Genomic DNA, 18,844 nt, shown 5'->3' with positions numbered 1-18,844 from the left:
AATTTTTAAGATAATGGATTCAATTTCTTTAATAGATATACAGCTATTATTAGGTCCTATATCATCTCGTTTTCAGTTTGAGTAGATGCGTCCATTTCACATAAAGTGCCGAGTTTACTGGCATAAAGATGTTCATCACATTTTATTTTAATGGGTAACCCATCTTTTGTTTCTGATTTCGATAATTTGTGTTAAGTTTTACTTATCTTTACATCTCCTTGACTTTGTTCTTCTTTCCTAGCTTAAGGTGGAATTTTAGGTCACTGATTATTAATCTTCAGGTCTTGTGTATTTACAAATTTCTTTGTAACTACTGCATAAATTTTGTGTAAGTAAAGAATCTGACCTTGCCTAAAGATGGGTCTAGCTTTAATCCCTAGCTCCTGGGAGATAACCACTAAAATCTTGAAATTTCCCAAGTGATCAGAGGGTCTTTGTTATTTACAGTGGGCCCTTTGGACCATACCTGAGAGTTTATGCTAATGAGATGGCTCATGGTGGACACACTGTCTGCTCATCAACTGGGTCCTCTAGGCTCAGGTTAACAACTTTTCAACGTACTCCCTTAAATAGAGTGATTCTTTTATAACAGCCCTTGAATCAATTATCTGTTGGATTAGTAATAGGTAGTGCTTCTTTAGTAGACACCCAGGCAACATCAAGTTTAAAGACTCATGTATTATTAATCCAAATGGTTAAAGTGATCAGTGATACATAACTCTCTGACTTTCAGCTTGAAACGGCCAAATCTAATACTTGGAAGTCATCCACTAAGATACTTATGTGTATTACTCTTAGGAATCCTACTATTTTAAATGCAGATCAGATGAAATACCTACGGTAGTAGTAGTATTGCACTGCAACCTATAAAGCAAATACTTAAAATACATAGAAAACTGTTCAACTAAAATTTAGGTGACAGAATTTATATATTACCTAAGGAGTAGTAACTCTGACAAGATTTTAACATGTTTCACCCTTAAGTTCCTTAAAGCAAAATGGATTAAGACATGAAATGCATACTTCAGCTCAGTCATATAAAAGAACATGAGCCTTGAGTAAGAATGGGACAGAAAAAATTTATCTAAATTCAATGACTCAAATTTAATTCAAATTAGTTTTTTAAGACACTGAAATGCCAATTAAACAGTGGTAACATAAAAATAGAACAGAGCCAAAAGTGATGCCTCCAAATCTTGGTTACAGAGGATTTATTTTGTCTTTTATGAAAAAACACCTAGTCCCTATCTATCTAATTATTATTATGTTCACCTGTTGGGCACACAAGGCTGCTTCTGCGACCTGCCAATTTAACATTCTAACTTAAGACCTTTAAAGTTCTCATTATTTTATAAGAATTATCTTTTAGGATTATAGTTATTACAGAGGTAAGTAAATTTATGTTAGCTATATAATATATTCTTTAAGTTCTTTTTAAAAAATTAAATTGTATATCCCACTTAATTACCTTTGACCATAATTCCATGAGTTACTAATTTTAGTGCTTTTCAAAGTATGGTTAACTTTTTTTATGCTGAACAAGTTAATATCTCTAATGGAAATTTCTTCAGCTAAAGAGGTGAACTCTCAAAGAATTCTGGTATTTATTTCTATGATGTTTATGGCATTTCCCTACTCACCTTTTTTAGATGGCTTGGGTGGTACAACTGGGCCAGGTTCTATGTTGTCATAAAAATTATTCATGGCTTTTGGATCAAAGTTTCCTATAAAGAAAATAAAATCACCATGCATTTAAGGCTCTTTCTCCTATTTGACTTTTTTGTTAAAGAATATACAGAAATATCTAAAAAGGGAAACTGCTTTCCAGGGTTTCAAAACTCCTATCACCTTCCCACTGAAAATGTTTTTCTTGATCACTGTGAGAAAAGGCGCAAGCAAACTACATCAGTGTTGGCCTATAAACTATCACTTCAAGGAATATTTTTCTAACTGCAAAGCTAGTCTCTTTCAGCAGGATTATGTACGTGGCACACTTACGGAGGTAAATGAGGAAGAGAAAGGATGGCTGAACTATTTCATGTCATTCATAATTTACCTTAAAAAGTTATCCATTCTAAATTCAACAGTGGAAGAAGTCAAACATACAAAGATGAATCCAGTTAGAATAGCAGCAGCTCACAGATTCCTATCTTCAAGAACTGGAGAATACTGAATGTTGTCTACAGATTTAACAAAGATGGTAAGGTGCCAAGTTCAGAATGATAAATGATCCCTGAGAATTTTGTCTTGCCACAAAATTTTCAACTCTCTTACAAAGTTCACTCCTTGGCCTCGTGTCGATTTCAGTCCCAATTCCTGCCATGACTCCTCCAAGGTGGGTTCTGAGACAGTGGCAGCCTTAGGTCCTACCTTCACTTCTGTGAACCTATCAATCACTGTAATCGGCTTGTTCTGCACAATTCCAATTAAGCATTGTAACTACGCATGCTATCAGGTACTAATAGTTCAAATATATTAGATGTCTTGATTTCTAGACATTATTTCTCCCCCAACAAAGTTTTCCTCACCAAAACCAACAATAAACCTGCTTTTCAGCAAACCAAATAATGATATGCATCTAAGATCCATTCTCTCACTTCAAAGTTCACATTGGAATTCAGTATAAAATGGACATATTTGGACCCCTTATGAAAGGAGATTTGGAAATACTTAAGCACCAAAAAGAGCTCTTTGTTGCCCAATGGAGACCAAAAACACAGCTCTTTGCTTATAAAACTTTAATAGTGGTTTCCCTTGCAGGTCCTATTACAGATGCTTTTAACCATTTGGAAGATAATGAAAGCCACAGTGCTATAAGATGTTGCATATGTATTTCTTCAATTACTTAAGTTACAGCTGATGTTTTAATTTCTAGATCTCGTAAGGCTTACTATCAATACCCTAACCAAATGTTTGTGTGTTTTGCTTTAAAAAACACCCAAGCAAAAACTGATGCAGTCTTCCAATACACTAACAATAATCTGTATCACCCCTCCATGATGCAGAGCTCCACTGCTTCAAGCTACCGAGTCTCTACAGGGATCACCTTCTGACCTGGCCAGACTGCTCAACTTTCACATTCAAATTCGCTTCTATTCAGATTGGTGGGCATCTTTTAGGTTCCCCTGCTTCTACTGTTAAAGTTAGCTCATTGCCATTTTTAGTCAAGATTTGTTATATACTCTCAGAGTAGACGCTCTCTTAGCTGCCATAATTGAAAACAGTAAGTGGTGGTAATGGGAGAGGCTGATTGAAACAGACCTTTTAAGAAAAATTACTCAACTTCAATGTTGGACCAAGACTTTTTTTTAAACATGCGTCCACTGAAGTTCTATACTGTCTTTCTTACATAAACTACACCTGTGATGAGCTACAGGGGGAGTGGGCAAACTTTTTCTTATGTAAAGGTCCAGAAAATCAACAATTTTACGCTTTGTGGACCTGTAATAGTCTGTTGCAAGCCCTCAAGGGTGCTGGTGAAGCACAAAAGCAGCCCCAGACGACATGCGAACAAATGGGCATGACTATATTCGACTAAAACTACAAAAGGAGCCAGCAGGCTAGTTCCCTGAACCCTAAGTTCTACAATTTTGTTTCATTTTGAATAAGAGAACAGAATCCTCTTAGATTTTTGTGATTTCTCCCCTTAACCCTTTCCAGTTTTCACCCGTATCTAATTCACAGACCACCCCCCGCCCAACCGCACCTTCTTGTTTGTTTTTTTAAGTAATTTGCCTTTGGTTTTTTTTATAGGAGGAACAGCTCCTCCTGCATTCTTGTCAGCTTAATAAACATTACAGAAATAGAGTAACTGGCATACACAGGTTAGGGAACAGGTACAACTAACTCACTGAGCGGACAATTCAATTGCTAGGAGCAATAGTACTTGAACATGCCAGTATGTGGCCAGCGGCTGTGGGCAGGGTCAGAGTATTTTACAGGGGAAATGAAGAACAGCTCTAACCTGGTGAGCTGGGTAAATGAAAGTTAAGAGAGCTTCTACTGTAGTACAATTCTATAAGAACGTTAAAAACAAAACAAAACCAAAAAAAAACAAAACAAAAACCCATTCTCCTAAAAGTCTGAGATATACTTGGATGTTTTCATATGATATATAAAAATGGCATATAGAATTTATTTTAAAAGTGATAAATCTGATACTGATACGTGATTCCCTATTTTTACAGATACTTTTGATGATTATCACAACATCAATCTAGGAAGTTTTATAAATGCAGAGTAACAACATAGAGCAGTCTAAATGACAAAAATTTAATGATGGAACTGCCAAAGTAAAACTATTTTTGATCCCCCAAATCTATGACCATAGGGTGGAGGGATCTCTTGAAGAGGATCATAATGGATAAAAACTATCTCTTAAATCTGTAAAACCAAAAATGATTGCTATTTAAGCAGCTTAAAACCCCACACTATTACTTTATGGTTTACCAAATAATCAAGTCTATACCTCTAGATTGAAGGAGGTCAACTTCTTTCAGTGTACAGTCAACATTTATCTGGAGTTGTCTGTTCATGCTTCTCAATCTTGTCATTTCCTCAGGCTAGTAAGAAAGGACCCAAAATAGCAATTGTGGGAAAGTCATTATCAAGCCCAACATTTAAGAACTGCTATTCATGTTAATAGTTTTGATTGGTTATTACCAACAATATGGCCTTAGTCTATAAGAGGGCATGTATAAGAAGTCCTAAACGTTTAAAGGAACAGTCAGGTTAAATGGGGACATCAGTATGGCCACATAAACACAAAATCTGCATAAAACGTGGCAAGCTACAGTACTAGACTATGTCTTATCATACAAAATACCATTTTAATCACAGAGCACTAAAAATATTTTACTTCTATGTTTTCATGGTAAGGGAATCTATGAGAATCAATCTGTAAAACAAGCAATGTCCATGATTTTAGTGTTGTCCAGGCTTGAAAAAAATAACAATACTAAGTGTCAGGCACTGTGTTTACCAGAGGTCTCATTCTTTCCTCAAAACATCTTTCAAGGCAAGTAGTAGTCATATCGCTAATTTATACATGAAGAAGCTGATGCACCCAGAGTGCATGTAATTTTCCCAAGTTTATAAAACATAGTGATTGGTAGAACCAGGATTTAGATCAAAGGAAGCAATCTATTACATGAAAATTTCACAAACAAATGGATCCCATTCTTCCTCCAATTTTGTTTCCTTCTTCCTTGATTTCAAGCCCAGTCTACCTATCCTTAGGCCTTTTAGAGGCATACATGAGACACTGAAATGTACAGAATGCCCTATTCTTCAGTTAAAGTTTTTTGGAAGCCTTTACATCCCCTGACCTTCTAGATTTCTTTACTATATATACATACATACATATACATACACAGTAACAAAATTTTTTTTTTTTTTTTTTTAAAGATTTTATTTATTTATTTGAGAGAGAGAGAATGAGAAAGAGCACATGAGACGGGGGAGGGTCAGAGGGAGAAGCAGACTCCCTGCCGAGCAGGGAGCCCGATGCGGGACTCGATCCCGGGACTCCAGGATCATGACCTGAGCCGAAGGCAGTCGCTCAACCAACTGAGCCACCCAGGCGCCCCCACAGTAACAAAATTAAGAGTTTGAATTCCAGAGGCATGGATACTGAAGCTTTCAGCACAGCCCAGATATTAACTCAGTTACTGATGTGCTTTCAACTATACGAAGTAAAAGGTAAATATCTGCTATGACAGAATAAAATCCTCTTCTGTTAAAAACCTGTATTTTTGGGACGCCTGGGTGGCTCAGTCGGTTAAGCGGCTGCCTTCAGCTCAGGTCATGATCCCAGGGTCCTGGGATTGAGTCCCACATCGGGCTCCTTGCTCGGCGGGGAGCCTGCTTCTCCCTCTGCCTGCTTCTCCCCCTGCTTGTGTTCTGTCTCTCTCTCTGACAAATAAATAAAAGCTTTAAAAATAAAAAAAAAGCCTGTATTTTTCTACAAAAGAGCAAAAAGGTTCTTAATTCACAATAATGCAAGCTCTTATGCTTTTAGGACACGTTATCAGAATAACTGGGACTGCCCCTTACATTAGCAAGTATGAAACATTTAAAATAAGGGATGATGTAATGTATGGTGATTACCATAACATAAGTGATAGAATACAGTAAGAACTACAGTCCCTCAGAATGGTCATTCAGAAATATTTATTAGGGATTGCTTTCCTTTTTTCCTATCTGAAAAATTATGGGACATTACCATGTAAAATGCTTACACCTTGTCTACCAGGCAATATTAAAAGGGTTTAAAATATACCTGAGCATTTATACTAAAAATAAAGCACTTGTCCAGGGGTTTCAAAGATACTGTCTTCGTAGGAATATGTGAAAGAACCCATTCTCCGTAGAATCATAACGGGAAAATTAAATACCTAAAGGAGTTGATTCTTCCTATGTATTGGGGCGGGGGGGGGGGGGTGTTTTAGTCACAATGGTCCTAAATAGTGAAGCTCTAGAACTAAGTATGGAAGGACTGTAATACACTTTATAGTCTAGAGGCTACAGCACATTTGCTTATAACAAGAGATCTAGTCAACAAAATCATTTCCAAAGACAGGAGAACCACTGGAATTTACTAAAAGAATAGTTTATCTGTAAGATTCGTATGTCCTTTTTCATAGTTTCTGACTGAAGCAATGTAAAAAAAAAAATTCTGAAAAGTCAGTACCATTTGCCAAAAAGTACACGGTCTTTTCAGGGAAGAGGGGTTTCAAGATCAGCTGTGTACAATTTAGAGCTGTTTGTAAAAGATCTGACATTTCAAAGTGAAAAATTCTAAGCTTTTTTCAAAAGGTGGCAAAACTACCTTAAGTCAACTGAGCACTTTAAGAAGTTGTATCACAGAGACCCAGTCGAAGACCACTGTTGTTCAGTGGCTTGGCCCTAATTATGCATCTGAGACTAACAAACGTGGGTTATTCCAAAAACCCACTTAGAACAACACAAATGACAGGAAAAACAGGCATCTCTCAGCTTAATCCAACCTTATTTATTTTTCAAGGTTTAACTTAAATGTCCCCCTCTGCCATGAAACTGTCTCATCTTTGAACCCTACTGGCAAAAAGCTAACATTTCTATCTCAAAACCCTGAAAGTACTTAATATCCTTACCATTTAACTGGCCAACACTTCTGATTTAATGTCAATTTACATGAACTTTTCTCTCTCTCTCTCACAAATACATACAGGTTCACAGACACATCTATCCTTTCACATACAGATCTCTTTATGTGACGACCTCTTCGACAGCACTTAACACAGGGCTTTGGGAACAGCAGATTACGGCCATCTTGCACTTCTGCCCTCCTTAGATTATTTCACTGGTGCTCTAAGCTTCTACAGCTGGTAACAAATGTGCGTTTCAGTCTCGTGAGGCACACACATTTTTTTAATACACTGCTTGATAAAAAATGTGAAAACTTGAAGGTAGAAATATGTGCTTAATAGCAAAAAACAGTTCATTCTCTATCATGTAATCCTACATGCGAGTGGGACAAAGATAAAGACAGCCATTTTACTGAGCACCTAACTCCATGCCAGGCACTTTACATATATTGTTTTTATCTTGACAACAATATTAAAATATACTTATTAGAATTCCCATTATAGATAGGGAAAATCAAATGCAGATAAGTTAGATACAGCCAGTGATTGCCAGAACTATTCTGCCTCCAGAGCCTATGTGGGCACTTTTTTTTTTTTTTTAAGATTTATTTTAGAGACAGCAAGTGGGAGAGCTTGGGGGAGAGGGACAGAGGGAGAGGAAGAGCAAGAATCTCCAGCAGACTCCTCGCTGAGCATGGAGTCCGATGTGCGGCTCGATCCCATGACCCTGAGATCATGACATGAGCAGAAATGAAGAGTCGGCTGCTTAACTGACTGAGCTACCCAGGCACCCCTTATGTGGGCATTCTTTACAACTATGTCATGGCACCTCGAATGAGCCTCTATCAACAAAAGGGAATTCTGACAAAATGCTTTACTTCTGGATTCATTTCCTACATAATATACCTTATGTTATGCATACACCTAAGGCTAAATCTAAATTTTGCAAAAACAGTTCGTGGGTGTGTGGGTGTGTATCTCAAGCAGGTTTTTCCAGTGTTGTCCAACCAACATTAGTAAGAATACTTACTATTTATTGGGGACTGCATAAATTATGTATATTATCTTATTTAATGCCATGAGATAGGTACTCACAGATAGTATAGGTAAGAAAATAAGCAGAGAAAGTTACTTCTCCAAGGATATATGAGTGACAGGTAAGTAGCAGGAGGATTCAAATTCACATCTGAAAAGAGGCACTGTCTGAACCTCCACGTAGAACTGTCCGTCCCTCAGCCATGCATTGCTAATAGTCCTTCATTTTACTCTAGGCCTGGCAGCAGAAACACAAGGGAATCAAATTTCTTCTCTCTCAAATATTGTCACCCATATGGACTACCAATTTCTGAAGCTGGGTGATGGCTACACAAGGGGTTCAATCCACTCTTCTGCTTTTCTTAAGTAACTCATCAATAAAAGTGCTCATCTAAAATCTGGATTTTTTTTGAAGCACTAACCTATGTTACCTTTGACAGTTCTCTACTTTCTAACACAACAAAAAAAATCAATAGGGCTCATTTTAGCAGGAATTACCACACAGCAAGAGGTTACTAAACAAATCTTACTTGGTTAAGTTAGGGTAAATGACTTTTATGCTAAGAAAATCTCTTTATGCTCCGTAAGTACCTAAAAGATTCTGAAGTGCCCAACCACCAGGGTAGATTCCTATGTGGGTTATGTTCTTCAATACCTCCCCCAATCAGAGAATTCAATTAAGATTTCAAGTGGAGAAAACAATGAGAAACTTATTACCTTTCAGTTAAAGATAGCTTTGTAATTTTCTAAGTGTTTTAAGTAAAACCCTCCCTTCTTACTTCTAATACTGACTATATTTAGGAATTTCGTCAATATTAGAAAAAAATTTCATTAGGTTACTAAATATGCCTGTTTATCAATACTTTCCTTCTGAAAAATTCCACTGGCTCCCCATTACCAGCAGAATGACGTTCAAACACCTCACCCTCAAGGTCTAAACCCTAATCAGCAGATGCACACTAACCTGTTAAGACATCAGAAATCTCAGCTTAAGTGTAAGACCTGTATTTGCTGCCTCCTGAAAGTCTGTCCCTGTCTTAACTTCACATCTTCATTATCTCCATGTTCTTTTCCCTCCTTTTCTCTTTTCTTTTCCCTTCTAAAATGCCCTCCCCTTTCCTCTATGCCTATACAGCAACACTATGCTGTTTAGAGCAGTGGGTCCTCACCCTTTTCCCCTTCACTCTATTAACCTTACGAAAATCAGATGAAAACTGTAGACATGCGTCCATACTGCACATAATTTCAGAAGTTCACAGACTGCCTTTGAAGCCATGACCCTCCATTAAAAACTTATATACGAAGGCGGAGCTGCAGACATGCTGTCTGCAAGAGGCCTGACATACATGCTCACCTCTCCAAACCCGTAAATGCGGAGAAATTACCCTCCGTTGAGAGAGGTCAGGAAAATAAGGAATGGCTCCAGAGACAAAGTAAAGGGTAAGGTGAAGCCCTGAAGAATACACAGGACCTACCCATGAAGAGCTTCAGGAGGGCATTCCAGCAGAAGAAATGCATTGAGTACATATACAGACTAGTTGATGTACGAGTTCTCTCATTACCCGTGAGCATCACCAGCACTTACCACACTGAATTCTAATTATCTGTCCGTGGGTCTATTTCTCTCACTAGCAGGTATGCACTAAGCACCCAGCGCAGGACCACATTCATAAACTCAACAAGGACTGCTGCACCAATAAATGCCAAAAGGTGAAGCGATAGGTCGGATCACAGAAAGCTTGTATTGTCACAAGATTTTAGGAGACTGGTTTCAAAACGTTCTGAATAGCTTAACATTTTTTAGAACTCAAATAGTACTTAATATGTTAAGAATATATTATCCAAATCTTTTCGTTAGGGCAGTTTCGATTAGGACCGCTGTCAATACCGTTACCTTCGTTCCTACAATTATTTATACTTAACAAAATTGCTCTGCCTTAAAATGCTCTACAGGGCACACTTGCCCAGGTTCATACTGATACTGTTCTAACTCCTCTGAATCAACGTACTTAAGAAAATAACTTTTAAATCTTTGGAATTTATAAGTATATTATATGCTTAAAAGAAAAAATGAACACATGAGAAAAAAATATAAAATGCTTGGGCAGGGTGCACTTTTCTATTTTGACAGAAAGCAATTCACAGTAAATGAGATGCCATACCTTCATTATAACTGTCAGTTATTTGACAATACTGATGAACCTATGGAATTCATACATGTGAGAAGACATAAAAGCATCGAATTATTGTGATGAGAACAACCGAAGGTGAAAGTCTCTCATCCATTGTGGAAAAAACGAAAAGGCCCTGCCAGGAACAGAACCTAAAAGAAAAACACATGCCCTGGACAGCCCTCCTCCCCAGCTTCCTGTCCACGCAGGCCAACAGAGGACTTACCGTGGGGACCGCAGTGGTGCAGCTGACCCTTCTGAGCCGTCTCTGCATCAGGTCATGCTCCATACTGTTAACTTCAGCCTTCAACCGCTCTAGCTCCTCTTTCTCAAGTTTCAACTGCTTTGCTAACCTCTCCATCCTTGCTCGCTGATGTAACAGCAAAGCTATAGTGTTACAGATAGAGTCATTGCAGAGGGTAACATTGAACAAGTGACTGGGAGATTTCTATACGCACTGCTAATGCATAAAATACTCAAAAGAAACCCTGTCCTCCATTTTGAGTTGGCATTTACCCTTGTGTCTTGCTAATGCTATTTTGCTTTAATCTGGCTCTTGTAACTGCTGCCAAAATGCCATCATCTGTACGTCCCTCTTGCTCTGTTGACCTTCGTTTCCCTATGATTGTCTTTTTAACTGTACCTGTGTGGGTTTTAAACAGGTTTAATACCAGGCATGTCAAACTACAGTCATAATTACTACTCTTATATAATGAAAGAATATTAAATTCTCAGATACCTTGAAATCTGAATAGACTTTTAAAAAATTCTGTCCTCCTTTTAGTTAGGTCCACTATTAACTAATCCAACATTAGTCTTCATCACCAATCCCACTTATAAATATATATCACTTATAAATATTACACCCTCCAGGCCAATCTCATTAGAAAAGATTCTAATTCCTTAACCTTGATAAACTTTAGCCCATCCACTATGAATCTCCTTTTCCCACTCTGTGGTTTGTGTTTTGACAGTATCAATTTCACTTGTCTATGCTTTTGTCCCAATGAATGTTATTCCTAAAAACAGCCTTCTTAGGTCACTATTATCATGCCTATATTTTCATATTTTAAAACAAAGCCTGTAGAGAACTCTGAAGCACTGACCCTATTTTTTTCTAACCCTATTCTTGGTAGCGATGCTATTGCCCAATATTTAATAAATACTAACCATTTAATTAAAACTAAACAGCTAATATAAATTTATTTTGAAAAAGCCACCTCACCACGAAGATGAAATTTCATTAAAGGGCTCAAATTACCTTGTGTATAGGCATAGTCATCTGATCCAGAACTAGAACTCCTCTGGTATTTATGGCTTCCCTTTTCTCCCCCAGAGCCTGGTACCACTGAAATGGGCTGAATAGGTTCTGGCGCAGCAGAACGTTCTTCTTGGTCCACTAAATTTAAAAGATTTTCAGTCGTTGCTCGACCTACAGTAATTTTAAAAACTGTTGTTGGGTTTGGTATCACTCGAGGAGATGGTGATGGAGCACATGAAGGTCCGGTTGGCTGTGTATATGTAATGTACACAGGATTAACACTAAATGGAGGTTTTGGTTGACTGGATATTCCTCTCGAAGGAGAACTTGAAGGTGGTGTGGTGGCTGTGTACAGTGAGTGCTGATTCCGTGGAGACGGCTGATTACTGATAGGTGAAGGGCTCCTGTTCATTGCTGTCCCAGGTCTTTGAGAGGGTTCAACTGTAATTTCGATCTTCTTCATGGATCCTTTGGGTAAGCTAGATGTTGTGTATGGGAGATAAGATACTGAATGGCTTCCCTGTTTCTGATAGCTAGGAGGTCCTTGTTGATATGGATGGGGTGGAGTAGTTGAAGGACTAGGTGGCATAAAGACGTGGGAACTTGGGTGGCCCAGCTGGGAAGGTTGCACTTGGTGCTGTGGAGAGCTGAAGGGTGAAGGACATTGAGAAGGAGGTGGTGAATGGTAAGCAGGTTGAGGAATCTGCTGTTGTTTGGGAGAATACTGAGAAGGTTGATAGTTCTGTTGATGTGCATAAACAGGTAAAGGACGCTGGCTATAATGAGGCACTGGGCCCTGTGGTGAGGACTGCCATGGTGTAGTCTGAGGAGTTTGTCTTCCTGATGAACTCTGAGATGTCTGTCTAATATAAATAGAACCAGGAGACCCATAGAGATTGCTTGGAATTTGTGGAAGAATTTGTAAAGCTCTTGGTACAGTCTGTCCAGAAGGGAGGTTCTGGGATACTGTAACAGTAATCGGATTTGTACTATACCGAGGTATGTGCATGTATGAAGGAGGTGGCGGCGGCGAAGGCCCTTGCATAGCAGACGGATTCATTCCTGTTGGCATGGAAGATGGTTGCTGAGGTGGCTGTGAAGGAGGAGTGGCTGCACTTCTGTTCTGCTCATTCATAAAAAATGGATTGTAGTTTGGAGTAGCAGCCACAACAGCTGGAGCGGAGTGTGGTTCCTGAACTAAACATATCAGCTGTTTACTTGCTGCATGCTGTGGATCAATATGTCCATCACTTGAGCTATGTACCAGTGTTCGACCCCCATTAAGTTGTGTTCCATCTCCTGGGTGGTAGCTACTAGGAGAATGGATACCCAGATTAATATGCAAAAGGCGATTTCTATTCATCCTGTTGTCATCTGGACTATGGTATTCCATATATAAGTATTTGCTACTCTCCTGGGAAAGGGCTCGGCAACAGGCTTCAAGATTGTTGTTGTTCTAGGGGAGAAAAATGGTAAAATTAACACTGACAAAATGAACAAATCCTAATAGAAGTCAAGCTTTGCAGGTTACACAAAGACGACTATCATAAAATAAGTAGAGAACAGCATTTTAAGCACGAACAGCTTCATAGTCACCTACCCTGACAAGGAGATCCCAAACAATTCATATTGTTTCACAGACATTTAGTTCCTATGACTGGTACTCCCGCTACTGCTACACAAATGGAAAGCACCCACTAATGAACAGTGTGACTCAACTCCAAGTCTTCTGAGTCCAAATCCAGGACTCATTTTAGGTCTGATGCATCTCCACAAATTAACATGTTGGGCCAATCTTGGATTCACCACAATGCTCTAACATATAAGTTAAAGCAATATTCATCATTAATATTTAATCTGAAAAACATGGGGGCACCTGGGTGGCTCAGTCGGTTAACCATCTGCCTTCAGCTCAGGTCATGATCCCAGGGTCCTGGGATCGAGGCCCGCGTCGGGCTCCCCGCTCAGCAGGAGGCCTGTTTCTCCCTCTCCCACTCCCCCTGCTTGTGTTCCTGCTCTCGCTATCTCTCTCTGTCAAATACATAAATAAAATCTTTAAAATAAATACATGAATAAATAAACAAACTGAAAAACATGAAAATAACCATGCTTTAGTTTTCGAAAGGCACTGAAACCACAAAAGGAGAAAAATTATAATAGAATTCCTAGAGTCAAAACAATAAAAATTCTAAAGCAGCCTTTTCTTTTAACCAAATTTATCCCTATATAATTTCAACTATCATTAGGAGAGATTAAGCTAAACAAAGAAATCAGTAAAAACAAGCACACTTTTTGAACTATGGTTCCACAACTTGGCCAAAGTTAAGGCTATTTAACAGAAAACCAGGTCTCGACTGCCTTAATGAAATTCATTCACACTCCCACAGTCTCAACATTTTTTACCCACTGAAAAGTAGCCTGGTGAACTTTCAAATCATTGTAGGATTTTAATTTTTTGAGTCATTACACATACACTCAAAGATGGTAATACCAAAGTGACATTTTAGATACTCCAACAATAATCAACTAATGAAGGAGGTTCCTCTTTTTTTAATTTGAAAATTATAAGGTAGTTTTCCATTAAAATACAAAATTCTGAACTATTTTATTAGCCTAAAGCACTATTCTCCATTGCCCTTGGAATAAAATTTCTCAATTTCTGTGACTTTCTCTGTAGTTCATAAATACACAGATAAGCACATACATACCTACTACTACATACTGATTTTAGTAAAAAGCACATTTTATATAAAAATGAAAGGAAACACTTTTACTTCTGCTGGGAAGCAAATAAGGTTAAACCTAAAACAGAACGTACAATGCTGTAATTTTAGAGCTGGAAGAACTTTTAGGGTTCATCTATTCCAACTCAACTCATTTACAGATGAGGAAAGAGATGCCCAGAGAGTTACATGGCTTGAGAACTAGCACTGAACTAGTTAACAGGAGAGCCAGTTCTAGATTCTCCATCTCCTACTCCCACTGCTGTTTCAACTATAACACAGTAATTTCAAGGGAGAGGATGTTAGGCCAAAAGTAAATTACTATACTAAAGCTTTAAGAAGTAAACAAAGAGGGCGCCTGGGTGGCTCAGTTGGTTGAGCGACTGCCTTCGGCTCAGGTCAGGATCCTGGAGTCCCAGGATCGAGTCCCACATCGGGTTCCCTGCTCGGCAGGGAGTCTGCTTCTCCCTCTGACCCTCCCCCCTCTCATGCTCTCTCTCTCTCTCTCTCTCTCAAATAAATAAATAAATAAATAATCTTAAAAAAAAAAGTAAACAAAGATTCAGTTAAGCAAACCTTTGCAAAATGAATTCTCAGAAATTTAAAGAATTGGCTTCATCAAAACTCCATACATAACCTGTATCTGTTTCCTTATATAAAGCTTTGATACTAAAATTCTGAGCCACAGAGAAAAGTAATTGCTGAAATTTAAGAAGAAAATTATTAAAACTCAAAGTTTGGCCTTTTTAAAAGTCCTGCTTAAAAATCACTGTGATCAAGGAAGAGAAGCTAGGTATTAAGCAAATTTGGATCCAAAGGATTTAAACTGATTGCCAACTAGAAAATGTCACTGACAGATATCTGAAGGAAAAGAATATGTATGAAAAGTGAAAATAAAGTATCTCTGCAATTGGACTAAAAGGAGAACAAAAATTAGCCAGTTTTATATGAAATCTAAAGCACTCGTGGATACTTCACTATTTGACATTTGTATCAACGCTGCTGAAAATTCATGTTTTCTACAGTGAATTAGGGAGCCTGAACAGTATCCTCACACGAGGACCCAAATTCACAATGATACAAAGTTGGTTTGTCAGCCTATTCAAATGCATGTCTATAGTAACAAGGTAAGTAAATTTTCACATGAAGAAAAAATTTAAACCAGCAATACAAAGTATTTAAGTATTATCTTTATGAAATCATTTTTAAAAGAATACCACCAAAATAGATTCAAATGTTATCTTTAACCTGCAGAATGCTTTCAAAAGAAAAAAAAATGGATACAAAATTTACCAAATAGTAAATATAAATAAAGAAATCAAAATTACTTAGTTGGATAAAGAGGTCAGAATTCTTTTCTCTTTCTTTTTCTTTTTTTTAAGTAGACTCCATGTCCAATGTGGGCCTTGAACTCACGACCCTGAGATCAAGAGTTGGATGTTCTACTGACTGAGCCAGCCAGGTACCCCAAGAGGTGAGAATTAAACAAACAAAAACCATATATAAACTCTTGAAAAGATCAAGGCAAAAAAAAAATCATACTCCTAAAAAGTGACCCTAAATTGAGAGATGATAGCTCCAGAGAGAGAGGCTTTAAGACTGTATATTAAACGTAAACTCTGAGTCTTTAAATGCAAACAGAAAAACTTTTCAGAGCCACTCAGTGGTAGTAAGTCTCCATACCAATAAACTCTATTAATCCCAAAGGAACAAAGAAGAGAAAGACTTGGGTCAATGTAAATTAGCAACAAATGTTCATTAACTTCAATTTAAAGTTCATTCCTTCAGTTTAGTGTGATAAAGACACTAAGCCATGAAAAAATACAGGTGATAAAGGGATAAATTAAATTTGAAAAAAACAAAGTCAGAGATGGGGGATAGGTGGTAAGGAAGGTGACTGCTAGAAAATGGCTTTAGCTAAAAGCCTCACTCATGCTTGGTTTTACTCCAGTGGGAAGCACCTTTGCTCTACCAGAAACCAAGATGTGACTGAAGTAAAGAACGGAAATTCAGACTGGGAATGTGTGTTGGAAAAAACAAAAAGCAAGCTATAATACAAAAACCGTAAGCCCGTAGGTCTAGACCTAGCAGAAGGTCTAGGAAGCACCTCTTTTACCACAATTGTTCTATTCTATTTGTAATTAACCTCCACTGTATATAGGCTTAGGTGATAACCTGAGCCGCTCACACTGCAGTAAGGTAGAATTTGAACTGACTGTAGTGTGAGGAAGTCCAGTGGGCAAGACAAAGGCGCTGTACCCAAAAGTGAACCAAAGAGGGAAATGCTGTAACCCAAAACACACTGAGATCCTGTGGAGGATGCTGCAAAATTCAATAAGGGAAGCATTAGGCCGGTTTCTCTCTTGTCCCTTGAATGGGAAAACACATTCTACCCAATATTAAAGATACATTTCACTACAAGACAACCAAACCAAAGGAATATGATTAAACTTAGAGAAAGTGGCCTTATACTTAAAATTACCTATTAGTAAGCATTTATCAACCAGAAAAACAGTAAGAAAGGGACTGGACTCTCTATAGACTTTAAAAAATAGGCTTGGGGTGCCTGGGTGGCTCAGTCATTAAGCATCTGCCTTTGGCTCAGGTCATGATCCCAGGGTCCTGGGATCAAGCCCTGCATCGGGCTCCCTGCTCAGCGGGAAGCCAGCTTCTCCCTCTGCCATTCCCCCTGCTTGTGTTCCCTCTCTCGCTGTCTCTCTCTCTGTCAAATAAATAAAAAAATTTTAAAATATAAAAATAAAAAATAGCCTCAAAAGTATATAGCCTAAAAAGTTACAATGATAAATCTGAGATTCAAAATTCAAATCCAAGGATTTGGGGACTGATCAAACAACTCTAAAAATGTAAAAAGTGAAATATGAACATAATCAGTTTTTGTTTTGCTACATGCCTTTTTTCGCCCCCCAAAATCAGTGGTTCTCAATGGGGTAGAGGTTTTGCCTCCCATAAGATATTTAGCAATGTGTGGAGACATTTTTGGTTGTCACAACTGCAAGAGTGCTATTGGCATCTAGTGGTAGAGACCAGGAATGCTGCTAAACAGCCTACAATGTACAAGGCAGGGCCCCACAACAAAGATTACCCAGCCCAAAATGTCAATAGCACCACGGTTGTGAAATCCTGCTCTAAATATCTCCTACTGCCCTCCACATAGACAAGAAAACTTAAGGAGAACTGTAGCTTAATATTAATCACTATCATTGCTGGGTAATCTACCTGTAACATGCACTGAGATACAACACCCTCTGGAATCTCCGGGAAACGTTGTCGGAGGTCATGGAGAACCTGCATATCAAGCTGTGGAGTGCTCTGCGCCATGCCAGAACAAATGGTGGTCAAGTATCTGTTAGGAAATTGATGCTAACCGGCCTTCCAATAGTAATGATCTTCCAACACCGCATTCATTTTCTATTAAAAGAAATCAAAGTTAATCACTGTGTTTGTACACCTAAAACTCATGTAACATTGTGTGTCAACAATACTTCAATAAGGTACGGTTGAATTTACTTACATATTTCACTTTATTCAAACAGAAATGATCACTATGTTAAAATGGAGAGTTGTAAAATTGACAGATTCAACTTAGCCAGACTTTTCTGATATAATACAGCCAATCACTGGTTTAGAAACAAAAAAAGCCAAAAAACATCTGAAAACCTGTTTCATTTTAATGCTTAAAAAAATAAAGCAGCAGCTATATTAAAACTACAGAGTATTACTATTTGGCAACCATATTTTGCTAGCCTTGAGAAATGCTACTTACGTATAATCACTCATATTTTCCCAAGGTCTATCACATCACTCCCCTAAAGCACAGTAATCATTTTGATGTCCGAAATAGTAAGAAAACGAGGACTTGATGATAACACCAGAAAGCATTACCTGTCCTGTCTTACATCCTACTTGTACTCTGAGGCTAAAAGATTTGAAGTATGAGTAAAGGAAACCCAAAGTCTAAAGGAAATAACTTAGCAAACAAAAACGGAAACTTAGAATCCTTTGTTTTTAACCATGATGCTTTGCTGGAGGTGAGGTGGGGGGGGATGGGCTAAATGAGAAATGGGAATTAAGGATGGCACTTGTGATGAGCACCGGATGTTGTATATAAGTGATGGATAACTAAATTCTACTCCTGAAACCAATACTACACTACATGTTAACTAACTTGAATTTAAATAAAATCTTGGAAGACAAAGGAATTAATTAATTAAAAAGATCATGCTGCTGGCCCATCATTAGCCAGACCTAAATAGCTAGGCTTTCACTTATTTCTGATGCCACTGACAGAGGTGCTAAGATGGCAGGATTTAAGGATACAGTTTGAGTGGAGAAAATTAACATCCAATCTCACCGGCACTACTCAAGTTGAGCACCCACATATAAATAAGGCAACTAGTGAAATAATGAATTCATAAATTCACTGGCAGCATCAAGGGTCAATGAACTGATACATGTTTTAACACAGCTGACTTCTGAATGGCATAGGGGTTATGGGCACCAACCCCA

The 18,844-nt window shown here is 38.1% G+C and overlaps 1 protein-coding gene across 3 annotated transcripts in view; it reads right to left on the bottom strand.

Moving 5' to 3' along the window:
• The window catches only part of TAB3 (TGF-beta activated kinase 1 (MAP3K7) binding protein 3), a 56,622-nt gene that overhangs the window by 12,271 nt on the left and 25,507 nt on the right, over positions 1-18,844 (bottom strand). For 2 of the 3 annotated variants that reach the window (XM_078064657.1, XM_078064659.1), the window contains exons 4-8: positions 17,555-17,746; positions 11,595-13,050; positions 10,560-10,720; positions 4,469-4,562; positions 1,641-1,724 (exon numbers count right to left, since the gene is read on the bottom strand). In XM_078064657.1, coding sequence (XP_077920783.1) covers positions 1,641-1,724; positions 4,469-4,562; positions 10,560-10,720; positions 11,595-13,050; positions 17,555-17,656 — 1,897 coding nt within the window. In that variant the 5' untranslated portion in view covers positions 17,657-17,746. The remainder of the gene's footprint in view (positions 1-1,640; positions 1,725-4,468; positions 4,563-10,559; positions 10,721-11,594; positions 13,051-17,554; positions 17,747-18,844) is intronic. The other variant, XM_078064658.1, reaches the window with a different exon arrangement.

This window comes from Halichoerus grypus, chromosome X, assembly GCF_964656455.1.
Source record: "Halichoerus grypus chromosome X, mHalGry1.hap1.1, whole genome shotgun sequence".
NCBI lineage: Eukaryota > Metazoa > Chordata > Mammalia > Carnivora > Phocidae > Halichoerus > Halichoerus grypus.
This window is presented reverse-complemented; position numbering and strand designations above follow the sequence as displayed.